The sequence below is a fragment of the Arachis hypogaea genome, chromosome 20 (assembly GCF_003086295.3).
Source record: "Arachis hypogaea cultivar Tifrunner chromosome 20, arahy.Tifrunner.gnm2.J5K5, whole genome shotgun sequence".
Taxonomy (NCBI): Eukaryota; Viridiplantae; Streptophyta; class Magnoliopsida; order Fabales; family Fabaceae; genus Arachis; species Arachis hypogaea.
The window spans coordinates 29,650,070-29,668,705 of NC_092055.1; the positions used below are offsets into that span (position 1 = coordinate 29,650,070).

The 18,636-nt window shown below is 38.2% G+C and overlaps 1 protein-coding gene across 1 annotated transcript; it reads left to right on the plus strand.

The window, feature by feature from the left end:
• The first annotated feature begins 14,684 nt into the window (after nt 1-14,684).
• On the plus strand, nt 14,685-15,227 carry LOC140183020 (secreted RxLR effector protein 161-like). The gene has a single exon (XM_072231017.1). It carries the CDS (start codon nt 14,685-14,687, stop codon nt 15,225-15,227), a length of 543 nt encoding a protein of 180 aa, XP_072087118.1.
• Nucleotides 15,228-18,636: the final 3,409 nt, after the last annotated feature.

An 18,636-nucleotide genomic window follows, 5' to 3' on the forward strand; every position in this document is an offset into this window, starting at 1 on the left:
TTGTAATTAAACTTGTGCCGTTTTGGAAAACACGAGATACGACTTCAGTTTACAAAAATTTGATAAGTGTGAGAAGACATGTCTTCCAGAGGTTAGTCTTCTCCTCTTCTAACTGTCTTGTCGTCTTCTCAGTGTTCCTTTCATTTCTTCCCTTTTGTTTATTATTTGAAAAAATGGCTAAAGAAAAAGAGAAAGAAAAGGTGAAAGTTGTCGAAGTAAATAAAGAAAACCCTTATCATTGGGTTCATGTTGATGTGAAGACTCGTGCGTCGTCATATTGTGATCATGAGTCGCTTCGTGTTTTAGAAGCCCCAAAGTTTGTTAAGGGGGGTTCTGGCATTCGTATTGAGTTTCTTCCCTGTTCTAGTGAGGAGAGGGTTTGTGAGAGGAGAAGGAACTAGGGTTATTTTTATATGTATGTTCCTTGTTTGTCTGAGTTGCATGTGAGGTTTCCTTTTTCATATTTTGAATGTAAGGTTTTGACTCAGCTGAACTGTGCTCTGTCGCAGTTGCATCCAAATTCCTGGGCATTTTTGCGTGCATTTGAAGTTCTGATGTGTTTTCTGAAGTCTCCTCCTTCTCTGAATGTTTTCTTTTCTTTGTTTCAATCGAAAAGGGTTCGTAAAGGGCTTTGGGTGTTTCTAAGTAGCTTCCCTGGTCGCTTTCTCTTCTTGTTGTATAAATCTTCTTTTAAAAACTTTAAATCGATGTTTGTGAAGGTTTGCTCTTTGGAATCTGAATATCCTTTCTATTTAGATGATGATATGAGATAGAGAAATTCCCTTTGTATTGGTGTTCGGAACCGTTGTAAATCCTCGAAGCAAGTGAGAGAAGTGAGGAAGAGGACTATTCGTTAGTTTTTAATTGAAAACTTTGCTGCTGGGGAATGTTTGTCTATTCCTGATTTATTGAAATATGAAGAGGAAAATGACATGGAAAGGTTGGAATTGTATATAGGTAATTTTGTTTTTTATGTGTTTTGATTTTGTCTGATTGCGTATTTGTTCACTTTCTACTTTTTGTTGTGGTAGGTAGTAGGGTTCCGAATTTGAATGTTGCTAAGTTTCAGGCGTATTTGAAAAAGAAAGGTGAGAAAGGTGGTAGTACTTCTGGGGTTGTGAAAGAGACAGATGGGGATACCACTTTTTTTGCTGCTCAGCCTCCTCATTCTCCAAAAAAGAGAAAAATCTGAGTTAGAAAAGTCTTTGGAAGTGATATCGGAAGGTGACCAAAGTGCTGCTGTGAAGTCTGTTTTTGAAAGGCAACAAAGATTGCATGGTTTTATTCCTGGGGCGAACTCACATTCTTTGTTTAGTGACCAATTTCTGATTTCTGAGCTTGCAGATCATGTATCTCAATATTCTAGAGATATAGGTCTCACACATCGGACTGGAGTCGAGGGGATGGAAAAATTTATTCAGGTTGGATTTTCTTCTTTTTTTTTTTGTTTTTTCGTCCCTGTAGAGTGTTTTGATCGATTATGTTGTTGTCTCTGCAGATTGTTGCTTCTCGAATGTTGTGTGTTGGTAGTGCTACTGAGTTGTTGGGTTCGGAGCAATAGGTAGCGGTTGAGGTGTCATCTCTTGAGCGTTTGTTGAAGGAAAGGAAAGAGTTTGTTGTTGGCGTGACCACAAAGATGAAGGAGAAGGAAGATGAAGTTAGTCGCCTCCAGGAACAAATTAGATTGCTGCAAGCTGAAGTTAAAGAAAATGATAAAACCAAAGGTGAAATGACTGCTCATCTTAACGAGCTTAAGGAGGAAAAGATAGACATGTTCATAGCTGGGTTTGATCGTGCCGTCAACCAAGTCTCATTGTTTTTCTCGAACTTTGATGTGCGAAAACTCAATGTGGAAAAAATTGTTGTTAATGGTGAGCTTGCTGATGATGAGGTTGGCGAGGAGCAGGCTGAGAGCATTCCTCCTCCTTCTTGAAAGACATTTGTATTTTTAGTTTTGTAGCTTTCCGATTTCATCGGAGTATTTTGGACTTGTGTTGCCCGACCGTTTTGGTGTCGATTTTGACCTCTTATAATACTTTATAAAAAGCTCTTATGTGTATGGATGTTAATTGTAGCCTTTGTGTGCTAGTTGGATAATAGATATTGAATTTGGTAATAGTTTTGTATGGGTTTTATATTTGTTTGATGATATTCTGAATTGGCATTTCCGACTTATGTGGTCGGTTCGATTTATTAGATGGTCGCAATTTCCGACGTTGACTTGCCGATTTGATTGATATGCATTTAGTATTATTTGAAATAAAGGTAGTTGAGCATAATGTGAAATTCATTGATATATGAATCAGTCGTTTAAGGAAGGTATGAAGTGGTCGGCCTCGTTAAAACCTGTCCGAGTAAAACCTTCCTTAGGGATAAAACCTCATGATCAGGAAAAAGAGTATCTGGTCATTTCATATTTACATAAGATCTCAACTGTAATAAATTTTTAAAGATGAAATGTTCCAAGTGTTGGAAAGGGGTGTTCCTTCTAATGTTTCGAGGGAGTATGCTCCTTTTCCGATGACCTTGGAGATGCGGAAAGGGCCCTCCCAGTTTGCAGCTAGTTTCTCGTGTCCTGGTGGTTTTCGGACCTCTTCCATTTGTCATAGGACCATGTCCCCTCTTGTAATGTTCTTGGTTTCACTTTTTTGTTGTACTACTTTCATATTGTCGTTTGCATGGTCCGCTGCCTTAGTTCGGTAAGAAATCGTTCTTCGCTTATCAGATCGAGCTCTGTTGATCTAGCTTCTGTGTTGTCCTTCTCATCAAAGTATTCGGCCCGAGTGGACCCTTGGCTGATCTCTATAGGTATCATGCAGTCTGCACCATCTACTAGTCAAAACGGGCTTTCATTTGTTGTTGTGTGGGGTGTTGTGTTATAACTCCACAATATTTCAGATATGAGCTCGGCCCATCGTCCCTTAGCATCTATTAATTTCTTTTTTAAAGCCTGCAAGATAACTTTCTTAGCTGCCTCTGCGAGCCCATTGGTTTGTGGGTGTTCGACGGAGGAAAAACGGTGCTTAATATGTAAGTCGGTTAGATATGATGCGATCTTTTTATCCGTAAACTTCCTGCCATTATCAGATACGATTTTCCTAGGTAAACCGAATCTACATATAATTGATTTCCAAATGAAATTTTGTACCTTTTCGGCTGTAATTTTCGCAAGAGGCTGTGCTTCTATCCATTTTGTGAAATAATCGACAGCTACTAGAAGAAATTTTACCTGTCCTGTTGAGATTGGGAATGGTTCGAGTATGTCCATCACCCACTTATGGAACGGCCAGCTGAGGTCAGAGGTATGTAATAGCTCGGCTGGGTTGTGGATGAGCGGGGCATATCTTTGGCATGCATCGCAGTTTTGTACCTTCTCTCTGCAATATTTTCTCAATGTCGGCCAGAAATATCCTGCTCGGAGTATTCTTGTAGCTAGACTCCTACTTCCGGTGTGGTTTCTGCAGATTCTATCATGTAGCTCGTCCATGGCGGTTTCTGCTTCTGCTCGGTCGAGGCATTTCAGAAGAGGTCGGGAAATACCTCGCTTGTATAGGTCGGCTCCTAACAAGGTGTACTGGTTTGCTTTGTATCTGAATGTCCTTGGGTTTTCGCCTTCTGGTATTTCTCCACTTTTTAAGTAGTGGATGAATGCGCTTCGCCAATCTTCTTCCTGTGACACGCTTAAAACAGATTTTACATCTAAACTGGATTCCGTTAGTGTAAGGTGATGCAGTACGTCTGTTTGATCGGCTATCCTATATGTAGCTAATTTCGATAAAATGTCGGCCTTGAAGTTTTGTTCTCTAGGTATATGCAGTATTTTGAAACTTTAAAAAGAGTTCATTAAGGTTTTAACCGAGTTCAAATATTTTTCTACGAGTGAATCTCGTACCTGGAATTGACCGTATGCCTGTTGTACCACGAGGAAGGAGTCACAGTGTACTTTTAGGCTGGAGATCCCTATTTCTTTGGCTAATCTTAGGCCTGCCAGTAAAGCTTCGTACTCATCCTGATTATTGGTTATTTCGAAAAGAAATTTGATTGACTGTTTGGCTTGGAATCCATTATTGTCCTTCAGGAGAATTCCTGCTCCGCATCCATTTTCGTTTGATGCTCCATCCACGTATAATTCCCATGTTTTGATGTATGCCTCCTTATCTGTGCATTCCGAAATGAAGTCGGCCAATGCTTGTGCTTTGGGTGATCCTCGCGATTGATATGATATGTCGAATTCAGAGAGCTCTATTGCCCATTTCGTCAATCGTCCTGCTAAGTCTGGCTTCGATAATATTTGTCGTAGAGGATGACCTATCCGAACTATAATTGGGTGTGTTTGAAAGTAGTGCCTTAATCGCTGAGCAGTGATAACCAGACCGAATGCCAACTTTTCTATCATCAGATACCTTGTCTCGGCATTTTGTAAGACTTTTCTTACAAAATACACCAGATGTTGTTCTTTTCCTATTTTTGTTACAAGCACAGAATTGATAGTGTTAGTGGAAATTGAAAGGAATAGAAAGAGTGGTTTACCTTGCTCCGTCTTTTTGAGTATAGGAGGTGACCCCAAGATATGTTTGAATTCGGAAAATGCTTTTTTGCAATCTTCTATCCAAAAAAATTTATCCGACTTCTTCATGGTTTTGAAGAAATGATAGGATCTAGTTGCTGCGGGTAGCAAGAATCTGGATAGGCCTGCTAGGCAACCTAAGTCGTTGCACCTCTTTGATCGTCTTTGGTGACTGCATGTTTAGGGCTGCTTGACATTTGTCAGGGTTTGCTTCTATACCTCGGTTTTTCAACAAAAACCCGAGGAATTTGCCTTTCTGTACGCCAAATGCGCACTTTTCTGGGTTTAGTCTCATATTATAAGCTCGGAGTTGTTGGAAAATCTCCTGAAGGTCGGCTTGGTGTTGTTTTTCTGAGCTGGATTTGACGACCATATCATCGATGTATATTTCGATATTCCGTCTGATTTGATTTTTAAATATTTTGTCCATCAGTCTTTGATAAGTCGCTCCTGCATTTTTTAGTCCAAAAGGCATTACCTTATAGCAAAAATTACCTTGGTCGGTTACAAACACTGTCTTATCTTCATCATCTGAGGGCATTTGTATCTGGTTGTATCCAAAGTAGGCATCCATGAAACTTAGTACTCGGTATCCAGAGGTGTCGTCTACTAGTCTGTCAGTGTTCGGTAGTGGGTAGGAGTCCTTTGGGCAAGCCTTGTTTAGATCTGTGAAGTCTACACACATCCACCATTTTTACGAGCTTTTTCTAACCATAACCACGTTTGCTAGCCATGAGGAAAAGCGAATTTCTCGGATGAAACCTGCATCAAGTAATTTCTGTGTTTCTAATGCTGCTGCAATTCTTCTTTCTGTGCCTAGGTTACGTTTCTTTTGTCTGATAGGTCGGGCATTAGGGTTGACCGCTAATTTGTGGCATATGAAGTTTGGGTCGATCCCTGGCATGTCAGAAGGGGTCCAGGCGAACAGGTCGGCATTGGCCTTCAATATGTCTTCCAAGTTTTGTTTCGTTTCTGCAGAAAAAGCTGAACCGATGTTAGTATATTGATTTATTTCACCTGATTGTACCTTTTCTAGGTCGTCTGTTGGGGAGGGGCGACTGTTATTGTCCCTGGGGTCCATTTCAACCAGGGTAGGAATGCTTTCCGAGTTGTATACGGAATGGATTCTTGGAATGGCCTCCTTTGTGATTTTCTTTAAACTCGCGTTGTAGCATTGTCTAGCTTCCTTATGGTCGGCATGGACCGTTGCCACTGTGTTATCCTGCAAAGGAAACTTGACACATAGATAAATGGTAGAGACAATAGCTCCAAAAGAGTTAAGGGATGGGCGTCCTAAAATGATATTGTAAGGACTAACACAATCGACTACCAGGAACTGGATATCTAGTGTTTTGGAGTTTGGGGATTCTCCCAATGTTGTTTTTAACCATACATAACCTGATATAGGGACTTTTTCACCTGAGAACCCTGCCAACTCTCCTCCTGATGGTTGCAATGCCTTGTCGCCCAGCTACATCTTTTTGAATGTGGAGTAGAATAGGACATCGGCACTGCTTCCTGGATCGAGCAGGACCTTCTTTACGGTTAGTTCTCCCATGTGCACCGAGATCACTACTGGGTCGTCTAGATTTGGCATCTGTGATTTAAAGTCGTCAGTATTGAAACTGATGTGGGTAGTTGAGGTCGGGACTGGTGGGTTTTGATGAGACCCTTCCATTGTCATCATGGTCCGATAACTTCTTTTCCTGGCTGTGTTAGTGATTCCTCCTCCAGCGAAACCACCTGATATGTAGTTTATGACTCCCTTGGAGGTCGGGGTCTCTATCGGGCCACGCCATGTTCCTTTTTCTTTGTAATCCGAGGCATACTTCGATATGTTCGTGTTCTCGGTTGGCTCCTTCCGACTTTTGGAGCTAACGTATTTGTCCAGTAGTCCTTGTCTTGCTAACCTCTCCAGTAGGTCTTTAGCTACTACGCATTCATCAGTGGTGTGACCGAACTTTTGGTGGAATACGCAGTGTTTGCTTTTGTATACGTATTTCTGATCTTGGTATGTTCTTGCCATGATTGGTGGCTTTATGAGTCTATTGTGCAGTATCTCTTTAATGATGTCTTCTCTTTTGGTATTGAACATGGTATATGAATCAAATTTCGGAGTTAGTTTAAAAGGTTTTTTGAAATCTTTGTTAAGGGACCTGTTCAGCTTGTCTTCTTCCTTTCGTGATGGTGGCCTCTAGTTCCTTCATGTTTCACGCAATTCCTCTATTTTGATTTGTCCAGTGGCTTTGCCTCGGAACTCCTCTAACGTTTTTGGTTTCGCCACAGCTATAGCTTCCTGGAATTTTCCAAGTCGGAGGCCACTTTTGATGGCGTGCAACTGTACTTCGGGATTAAGGTCGGGGATTTCCATGGCTGCTGTTTTAAAGCGTATCATGTAATCCTTTAGGCTTTCGTGTTGCCCTTGTTTGATTGTGCTGAGGTAGTCTGAATCCCTCACATAGATTTTAGACGCTGGGAAATGATTGATGAACATCTTGGCGAACTCGTCAAAGCTGGTTATGGATCCTGCGTGCAAATTAGAAAATCATAATAAAGCAGCTCCATCTAAAAAAGTGGGAAAGGATCGGCACAGGATGGGATCGGAGTCGTTATTTAGAAACATCATAGATTCGAATTTCGTGACATGAACTTTAGGATCTCCGATCCCCTTATATGGTGTTAGGGTCATAGGGAGTGTAAAGTTCTTAGGCATTTTGAAATTCATTATCTCCTCGGAAAACGGGTTGGTTCGCCGTCTTCCAGTTTTTGGGGGGTGTTTCCCCTGTCTTTGTGTTGGACTCTGCTTGATGTTCTTCGTGTTGATTAGCGTTTGTCTTTTTGCTATCGACTTTTCAATCTCCGTTATTTTGCATTGCTGCTAACAGTTCGGCCATCCGCTGATTTTCTGCTAAGAGAGCGGCGTTAGCGGCCATGAGAATGGCATTTGTTTGAGGAGGTTGCTGGGTCTCCGAGTGGTCAGTCATGCTTCCTTTTCTGCAAAGAAAAAGGGGTACAATGCAGATATGGATAGGTTATAAAAATTAAAATATCGAGGCGGGGTGAAGTTAAACTTTCCGGCCCTACGGTGGGTGCCAAATGTTCTTGCAAGGATACTCTTTCCGAGCTATACGTCGGCTACTTGTTGATCCTGGTATTCTTGGTAGCTTGAGCTGGATCGAGAATATCCTCGTGAACTCAGACCCGAGCGTGGTACCTGCAAAAAGGACTCCGACGCCCAAGCCAGTAAAGGAATAATTTAAATGAAAAGCGTGTGTACGAGTGCGGATGTTGCTCCGAAGTATGGTGTTGTGAGATGAGTTATTGTGTGTTTTATCATTGACACCGTGCTCGTTTTATATCTTGGTGTGGAGTAGAAAAGTTTGCTTCGTCCGAGATTCTGGTGACTATTTTTATTCCGAGATTGTGGGGAGTGTTCTGTTGAAATAGAGCCGTGATGCCGAGGTATGACTCGGTTTTATCCGTGATCTCAGGAGTACAGTACACCATGTATAAATCCTTTTTGTATTTTTACACACTATATATACAAGTGAAGAGGCTTTAAGAACTAAAAAGAATAAAATATAGCTTGATATTTTATCTAAATGTTCATCTTAAGTTCTCTTTTTTTTTTCTACGTATTCTTCTTAGCTTAGAAGAGTTGTCTTAGTTGTTTGTAATTTAAATTATTTTTTAATAAAATCTCATACTAAATTAGTAAATAACATATTTAAGTAGTTCCTACATTGTATAAAATCTTGAAATAAGAATATTAGATCTTATATGTGTATCTCATATACATCTTTATTATATTCTTCGTACTTCGATTCCATAGTGATTATTCTTGAGAATACTTTAGTTAAGAATATCTTAGGTGTTTAATCATCTAAGTCAAGCTTAGCCAAAGAAGATCTGATGCAATAATATTGAAAATGGAGAATCAAATACTTATTCAAATAGTAAAACTCTTCATATTTATTTATTAGAGAGCTAGATTCGGGTGTTGTTACTGCACTACTATACATTATGGTGTACTCTTTTAAATTCATCTCTTTATTTCCTTTCGTTATATTTCTTTAAAACTTCATAAACATTCTTTTAACTGAAATCTAACTTTACCTTCTGCCTTAGTCCATATAACCAATGTTTAAAATTGAACATAAATTTTATAATTTCTTTTTATAGTAAACCACTCATCATAAATCCAAGAGGAAGTGAGGGATAGTACAAAGAACAAACACATCAACCTACAACTAAAACATATCAACAAACAGACACTACCATCTAATATTGTTAGTTGATATAGACCCTTATTATACTATATGCTAATTATAGTAAAGTTGGTTAGTTAGAGATTACTAACTGTTAACTTACCTTAATTAGTTAGTTGCTTTTGGCTTAATTAGAGTTAGTTAGTTCACAAGCTGCTGTATACATACTGCAACTGTATCGAATTTTATTTTTGTGATTTTCTATTCTCTTTCAACAAAAAATATGAATCATTTCATCACTTTCTTTGCTACTCTTCCTTCTTGCCTTCTCTGTCACTGAACCTTCCACAGCTCCACTTTTCATATGGTACGGTGAGCGTGGAAGATTCGCATCTGTGAGAGGAATCGATCAAAGCTCAAGACTCAAGAGGAAGAACAGATTGTTGTTGAAAGCTCCCGATTCGGCCCATTCATGGCAAATGAAGAGTGAATGAAAGATCCATTCTGAGCAGTGGAGGACGAGTATTCTCCAAGTGACATTCAATGTCTCACGAAATTTCTGAACTAACTTTCAAGATTTGGAAACCTACACCTGCAAAACAAGATGAACCAGAATCCACTAGCTGTCGCTGTAAGTTCGACTTTGAATTTTGATCCACACAATCCCTATTACATGCATCTGGTGTGGTAATTTATAACCCACAAACTAACCGGCAAGTGCACTGGGTCGTACCAAGTAATACCTCAGGTGAGTGAGGGTCGAATCCACGAGAATTGATGGATTAAGCAACAATAATTGAGTGATAAGCTTAGTCAGGCAAACAGAAAATAGTGTTTGGAAGTTCAAAGGCATTAAAAAGTAATTAAGAATTTCAGAAAGCAAGTAGTAAATGAGCTGTGAAATATATATGGGGAAATAGTTAAGGCTTCAGAGTTATCTATTTTTCTGGATTAACTTTTCTTACTAACTATTTTAAAAATGTAGGATTTAATTTATGGCAAACTGTATGTGACTAGACCCTAATTCCTTAGACCTTTCTAGTCTCCTCTAAAATTCATTAACTATCAATTTCTTGGTCAATTAATTCCAATTAGAAGCTGCATGATCAAATTCCAGTTTATATGCCACAAAAACTCTAATTACCCAAAAATAAAAAGATTATATGTCACGTATCCCGTTAAATCTAGATAATTAAAATTTAGGAGAATATGTTTTCAAGCTGTTGTTCAAGTAAAGAGCTTTTCCAAGTTATACAAGAACTCAAATAGAAAGAGGGTCATACTTCCGTTCCACCCAAATTCATAAGATAAAGAACAAAAATAATTCTTAAATTATAAACCCATACATGAATTAAAATAGAAAAAGCAATAAAATCAATCCATACAAATAAACAGAGCTCCTAACCTTAACAATGGAGGTTTAGTTGCTCATGGTTCAGAGAAGAGAACTGTGGAATATGGAATGTAAATTTGTATAGAATTGGAAGTTCCCCGGGACCTCTCCCAAAAGAGAGGTTTCCTCTCCCTTTTACATCTAATCCTAATAATTTAAAATCTAATATCTAAAACTAGAATAATATCTTTTCCTAATTTAATATTTGAATTTTAAATCAGAATAATAAGCAAGTCTTCAGTTGATGGGTGGAGACCACTTGTTTTGTCCATTCTGCAGCTTCTAATCTGTGTTTTTTGGGTTGGAAACTAGGTCAAAACAGCCCAGAAATCGCCCCCAGCATTTTTCTGCATTTTCTGCACGTGGCGCATGTCACGAGTCATGCGTACGCGTCGATGGTCTTTTTCGCGAGTCACGCGGATGCGTCGGTCACGCACGCGTGTTACTGTGCAAATCTTCAAATCACGCGTACGCGTCAGTCACGCGCATGCGTCGCCATGGAAAGCTCCAAATCACGCGTACACGTCAGTCATGCGTACGCGTCGATCTTTGCTGCCATCTCCTTTGATTCTTGTGCTACAGAAACTCCATCAAATCCTGCCGAATGCAACCTAAAATAAACAAAATTGCACAAGACTCAAAGTAGCATCCACATTGGCTAAAAGATAATTAATTCTTTATTAAACTCAACAAATTAGATGCAAATTCACTAGGAAAAGATAGGAAAGATGCTCACGCATCAGCATCCAGGAGAGAACCCTGGGATTTTCATTGTAAATGTGACCTTAAATGCATCTAACTACGATTCTTGGGCTCGTGCAATGCGATTAGCCCTCAAATCAAATAATAAGCTACAATTTATTGATGGCTCATTACCTAAACCTGATGAGAATGACAAAAATTTTTTGGCGTGGGAGAAGTGTAACACATACACCGTTACTTGGATAAATCTCTCACTCAGTAGTGAAATTTCCCAAAGTGTAATCTGGAATGAGAATGCTTGTGATATGTTGAATGACCTTAAACACAGATACCACCATGGAGATGTTTTTAGGATGGCTGAATTGGAAGAAGAAATGTATAGTGTGAAGTAGGGTGACCTAAGCATAATTGCGTATTTCACAAAATTGAGAGCCCTATGGGTGGAATTGGACTGTCTGGAACCGATTCCTCAATGCTATTGTGGAGCTGAGTGTATGTGCAGATAAGGCATGCTTAGAAAATATAGAAGAAACAAGCAAGTTATGAGACTCCTTAGGGGACTTAATGAAGAATACAGTGGTGTGAGGCTACAAATCATGCTGCAAAAACCAATGCTTGATGTAAATGAAGCTTTTTCAATGTTAACACAACAAGAGAGACAGTTGCATTTCCCTGATGTGAATGAATTTTGAATTCTCATGAGCTCAGCTGATTTGATTGAAAGTGTGAGAAATCATCATCCTCCTTCAAATGGTAATTTTTGATAAAGAAGAAGGTCAAACAGAGGCAGAGGAGGTAGAAGACCTCCTAAAATATGCTCTTACTGTAACAAAACAGGACATTTGGTGGACACCTGTTACAAGAAGCATGGGTTGCCCCCTCACATGAGATAGCAACCATACAGAGCCATGAATTGCACAATCGTAGAACCTAGCAATGAAATTGGAGAAGCCAGTGATAGTCAATTGGATTTAACTTAAAAGAAATAAGGTAAGAATTCTCATCTCATGATATCTCAAGAACAAAGAGAAACATTAATTGCATTACTTTAATAAGGGAATAACCAAAATAACACTTTGCACATGAGTTCACATATTTCACACATCTTATTCACAAAATCTTTTTTTTTTTTCAAATTCATGGATAATAGATAGTGGTGCCACTGACCATGTGTCCTTTTTCCTCAAGAATTTTTTTAGCTATCACTACATTGATCCCATTCTTGTGAAATTGTCTGATGGAAGTCAAACCTTGACAAAAATAGCTAGAATAGTGATTTTTTCAAATAACCTGTATCTCACTGAAGTGTTATACATACCATCGTTTATCTTTAATCTACTATCAGTATCTAAGGCTACAAAATAATTAAATTGCCATTTTTCATGACTGACATGTGCTGTGAGATACAGGACAGGAGTACTTCAAAGATGATTGGGTGTACTAAAGAATCAAATGGACTTTATACATTGAGAGTTAGCACACTGTGCTCACAAACTATCACCACATCTGCATCATCATCCTGCACATCAAAGACTTTTAGAATTGTACCAGAAAGTCCTTTTCAATCACCACACACAGTAAAAGTTGCACAACATTCTACACACCACACTCACATGTTTTCAAAATATAATATAAAAAATAATGCCAAATTCTGGCATCTTAGGTTCGGGCATGTCCCTAAAAGTAGATCTATTATAATAAAGAAAGATTTTCCTTTCATAGAATGCACAGGTGATGTAGAACCTTGTAATTCTTGCCGTTTTTCCAAACAAAAGAAATTGCATTTTATAAGAAGCGTTACACAATCTTCTAAAGATTTTGATTTGGTACATCTAGACATTTGGGGGCCTTTAGCCATCCCTTCAATTGATGAGCATCGATATTTTTTAACAATCGTTGAAGGCAAAACCATGTTCACCTGGGTTTATTTTTTCAAATTAAAGTTTGAAGTACCAATCCTAGTAAAGAATTTTGTGACACACATTGAGACACATTTCGAAAAAATCATCAAATGCTTCAGGTCCGATAATGGACCCAAATTTAAATTGATTTCATTCTTTAAAGAAAATGGCATTATTCATCAAACATCCTGTGTCGAGATACCACAACAAAATGGTGCAGTAGAGAGGAAGCACCAACACCTATTGGGCATGGCTAGAGCATTTCTATTCCACTCTTCAATTCCAAAATCCTTTTGGACCTATGCTGTTAGCCATGCCACTTTTCTCGTAAATAGGTTACTAAGCATCGCTTTAAAGGACACATCACCTTATGAACTATTATTTTTTGAAAAATCAGATTTACCGAGTTTGAAAGTTTTTGGTTGCTTGGCTTATGCTATCCCTCTCACCACACATAGAAAGAAGTTAGACAAACGGGTAAGGAAGTTTGTATTCTTAGGCTATAAGTCACACATTAAAGGTTTTATCCTGTATGATATTAATTTCAGAGAATTATTTCTATCTAGAAATGTTCAATTCTATGAGAAAGTGTTCCCTTTTGAAAAGAATTTAGATTCTACACCTCAGGGTCTTGTACATGCACATAGTCAGCATATAGATAGCACAAACTTGTTTTCTCCCATATATGATGAGAATCAAAATCATTCGAATAAGATTTTTGAGCACACACAAATTCTCACTAGTCCAGGACAACAATCACAATCTGTCAAGTCAGAAAATGATATATTGACATAAATTAAAAATCAGGAATCACATTCATCCCAACATTCACCATTACCACCACTGCATTCACGTCCCTCATCACCTCCACAAATTATTCACCCCACTGTTATTCAAAGAGTGAACAGAATTAGAAAACTACCAGCCTATTTGGATAACTATCAATGTGCGATGTTACCATCATCGATCACACATTCAATCACCAGGTACCCTCTTTAAAAATATATCACTTATAGGCGACTCTCACCAAATTATAGAGCTTTTTCTCTAGCCGTGTCCACCATTTCAGAACCAAAATTATACAATGAAGAAATTCAACATCCTTGTTGGAAGAATGCAATTAATGCTGAACTTCTTGCTCTTGAAAATAACAAGACATGGGTGCTTACCAAACTGCCTCCTGGAAAGAATGCAATTGGATCTAAATGGGTCTTTAAGGTGAAATTCAACGTTGATGAGACTGTTGAAAGGTACAAGACTAGGTTGGTGGATAAAGATTTTAATCAAAAAGAGGGATTCGATTATTTTGACACCTTTAGTCCGGTAGTTCGCATGACAACACTGCATGTTTTACTCACTATCGCAGTCCCTAAGCGGTGGTATCTACACCTGTTAGATGTCAATACATAATTTCTTCATGGGGATCTGCCAGAAGAGATATACATGAAGGTCCCTGATGGTCTTGAAGCCCCTGCTGGATTAGTTTGCAAGCTTAACAAGTCCCTTTATGGACTGAAACAAGCTAGTCGCCAGTGGAATACCAAGCTTGTCTCAGTTTTTTTCTAAAGCTGGATACGTACAATCCAAGTGAGACTATTCACTCTTCACTCGAAGAACTCCATCTACTTTCACAACCATTATAGCCTACGTTGATGACTTGGTTTTGGCAGGCAACGACATTCAAGAAATTACCTGGATCAAACGGCTTTAGACAATCGCTTCAGCATCAAGGACCTGGGAAAACTCAAATATTTCCTTGGCATGGAAGTTGCATACAACACTAAGGGGCTTGCTTTGTTCCAAAAGAAATACACCACATATTTGATAGAGAAATTTGGGTTGATTGAGGCCAAAATCCTGTATCCACGCCGATGGATTATTCCACTCATTTATTAAAGACCTCTGGAGACTATATGGATGATTCAAAGATCTATCATCGCCTCATTGGTAAACTACAGTACTTGACTAACACAAGGCCTAATATTGCATTTGTGGTGGACAAACTCAGCCAGTACCTAGAGTCCCCAATGACTGAACACTACAAAGCTGCTCTGCGGATACTTCGCAACCTCAAGAAGGCCTCTGCCGCGGGTCTCTTCTTCCCTCTAACCACTAATTTCAGCCTCACTGGGTTTGTGGACCCTGACTGGGCAACTTGTCCAGACACAAGGAGATTTTTTTCTAGTTACTGCTTCTTCCTCGGGACCACTTTAATCTCTTGGAAGAGTAGCAAGCAGCAAACCGTGTCTCGATCATCTTTGGAGGTGGAATACCGGACATTGGCGAATGCGACGTGTGAAAGTCTATGGCTTCTTTGGTTATTAAGAACTTTTGGCATTAATCATGCACAACCATTCACCCTCTATAGCAATAGTCAATCCACACTCCACATGGCCGCTAATCCAGTTCTACACGAGAGGACAAAGCACATAGAGGCTAATTTCCACATTGTGTGAGACAAGGTCAATGGAGGGATCTTGAAGCTGCTCCCTGTCACATCTGCTAACCAAACAGCAGATTTGCTCACCGAAACACTTGCTCCAAGACCCTTCCATTCATGTTATCGTAAACTAGGGTTGTTAGACCTTTACATTCCTAGTTTGAGGGGGGGGGATGTTAGTTGATATAGACCCTTATTATACTATATGCTAAATATAGTGAAGCTGGTTAGTTAGAGATTACTAACTATTAACTTACCTTAGTTAGTTAGTTAGTTAGTTTTGGCTTAACTAGAGTTAGTTAGTTCACAAGCTGTTGTATACATAGTGCAACTGTACTGAACTATATCAAACTCATAGCCAAATGGGTGAGAATTCATAGTAATAAGAGAAAATAAAAACAAAAGCTAATAAGAAATAAAGAAAACAAACTCCTAAAACTAGCAAACAAACCAAAAATCAAGCTATCACAATATCAACATATATACAATAACCAATAACAAGCGCACATTTGCAATTCTCCGTCAACGGTGCCAAAAACTTGACGAAGGAGAAATCGTCAGTTTAGAATTTTCACAAAAATAATCTCGTCGAAATATAGATCCAAACCAACAATTAACCCTCAATCAAAGTTTAATTTGTTTGTCACTTAAGTCAAACCAATAAAAATCGAGAGTATTTAAACCTCGAGTCATGTTTCAAAGGAATTGCAGAAAAGTGTACACATTATTGGTTATGAGATATTTAGGAGTTTTTGTAGTAAGAGACAAGAAACGTAAATAACAAGAAAGTAACCTAACAACTAAGGAAGGTCTTGGCAAGGGGTGAGAATTAAAATTTCTATCCTTATTGTCATTCTCAAGTGTGATGGCAAGTGTATTTTGGTCTCACTTAGTTATCCTCTAACAATTGAAGAAAAATCAAGTGAGCAAAATTGACTCTAATCCACAATTCCTAATGAAAAATTAGCTTTAGTAGAGTTCAAGCCAACTAGCAATCCTCAATCACCAATCAACATTAGATTGTGATAATTCAAGAGTCTCCAAGTTACCAACCCAAGACAAGAACACAAAAATCTACTCTAAAATCCAACCAAGCATTTTATCAAACACTTGGGAGGCATAAAATGAAAGAATATTAAAATAGCAAGAAATATAAAATCTAAAACTAACAATTGCAAGAGAATAATAACAATAACTCAAACCAACATCAAAGAAACATAAAACATCAAAATGGCATCAAAGGAACTCAAAATTAACAAGGGTTCATAAACATGAAAGTAACAAAATAAAGAGAATAGCAAGTAAAACTACAAGAACTATAATGCTAGAATAATAAAAAGTAAAGGAAACTAAATTAAAACAATAATTGAAACCTAAATCTATGGAAAAAGTAATCTAAAACCCTAATGTCTAGAGAAAAGAAAGAGATTCTCTCTCTAAAAATCTAACCTAAAACATGCGAAAAACCTCAACTAACACTACTTGCCTCATCCTCCTTCAATCCTTGGGTTCAATAGCATCAAAAATGGGTTGAATTGGGACCAAAATGAGCTAGAAATCCCGGATCATGTTCTGCATTATGCAAGTCACGTGCTGCATGTCACGCGTATGCATGAGGCATGCGTACACGTCACTTAACTCCATGTCAACTATAGAAAATTACATATCATTTTGAATCCCCCAGATGTTAGCTCTCCAATGCTATTGAAATCGTCTCATTCGGAGGTCAGGATTGACAGCTTAGCAATTCCTTCATTTCTTCATGAATTCTCCCACTTTGCATGCTTTTCTTCTATTTCTTCAAGTCATCCTTACCTTCAATACCTTAAATCACTCAAACAAACATATGAAGACATCGAATGGAATTAAAGTGAATTATATTTGGCAAATTAAGGGCCTAAAAAGTATGTTTTCAATCTTAAGCACAATTTAGGGAGAATTTATAAAACCATTCTATTTTAGTGAATAAATATAGGAAAAGTTGATAAAATCCACCAAATTTAATACAAGATAAACCATAAAATTGTGGTTTATCAGTATACCTAGATGGATATAAGAGGGGTTTTAAGACTGGCTGCCGCTCATTGATCAGACTCGATGGAGCCTTCTTGAAGACTCGATTCGGGGGACAAATACTCCCAACAATGGCTCAAGATGGCAACAACCATACAAATCCAATTGCGTGGACAATTGTTGATGTCGAGAATAAAGACAATTGGAGGTGATTTTTGGACCTGCTACTTGATGACTTGGGTGACTACATGGCTAACAAATGGGCTTTTATGTCAGACATGCAAAAGGTAAATGAATAAATGTATTTATATATTTTATTGGTGTTTGTTGTGAGGACTGTTATTAGTACAGTTAAAATATTTGGGTGGTCGATTTGAATTCAATTAAGTTAATTGTAGAGTCTGATTGAGGTCATTTAGTATACTTAGGGTGTGTGTTTGAGGCACGATAATAGAATTTGCATGTGTTATTAGTTTAGGGTTTGGCTTCAGCAGTAAAGGAGCTCATGCCCAATGTACACCATAGATTATGTGTCTGACATCTATAGAAGAATTTTAACAAATAGTGGAAAGAGTAGGAGTATAGAGGACTATTATAGGAGTGTGCTACGAAAATAACTCGCTATGGTTTTTATCAGAAGATTGATAGGTTAAAGAGGTTTAACGAGCAAGCTTGGGCATACTTGGATAAGTGGCCTAGAGAAGCATGGACAAAGGCATATTTTCGACACGATAAAAAAATTGACAATATTTATAACAATGCTTGCGAGGTTTTTAACTTAAGGATCAAGGAATATAGAGCTAAGCCAATAATCACCTTATTAGAGGAGGTTTAGATGTTTGCGATGCGGTCGATTACAAAAAACAAGGTCAAGTTATCCCACCATGTTAGTAAACTCCCACCAATACAACACAGTAAATTGCAGAAAATCCGAAAAGAATCTCAAAAATGGACACCGGTTTAGAGTGGAGATGAAGAGTATCGAAGATTCATGGTTGGCCTACCAATATGACTGTTGACTTAGGAAAGAGCATCTGCACTTGTAGATTTTGGCAAATAATAGATAATAAAGTTATTATTAACTAGTGGTTCCTATTTGCTTATATCATTTAATTAAATAGATTTTGAAATAGATAGTGGCTGGTTTGTATTTAATTAAGTCTTGTTTTTTGTTTAACAAGATTTTTGAGTATCTGTTTCATAATATTTGTCTTTGTAGACATGCCGCGTGTCCATGCATATGTAGCCATCTCCAAGATTAATCAAAATCCTGAGATACCTACAGACACTCTCTCAATCCAAAACCAAGGCAGGATCTTTGGGAGAGAAGCCAACACAACAGGCCTCATGCACTCAAAATGAGGAAAAGTCAGGGCTAATAACCAAAAAAAGAAGGAAGGATGCCGATGAAG

Bases quoted from the DNA above. Each gene is read 5' to 3' on its own strand.
- LOC140183020 (XM_072231017.1), top strand. From the start codon at position 14,685: ATGGATGATTCAAAGATCTATCATCGCCTCATTGGTAAACTACAGTAC.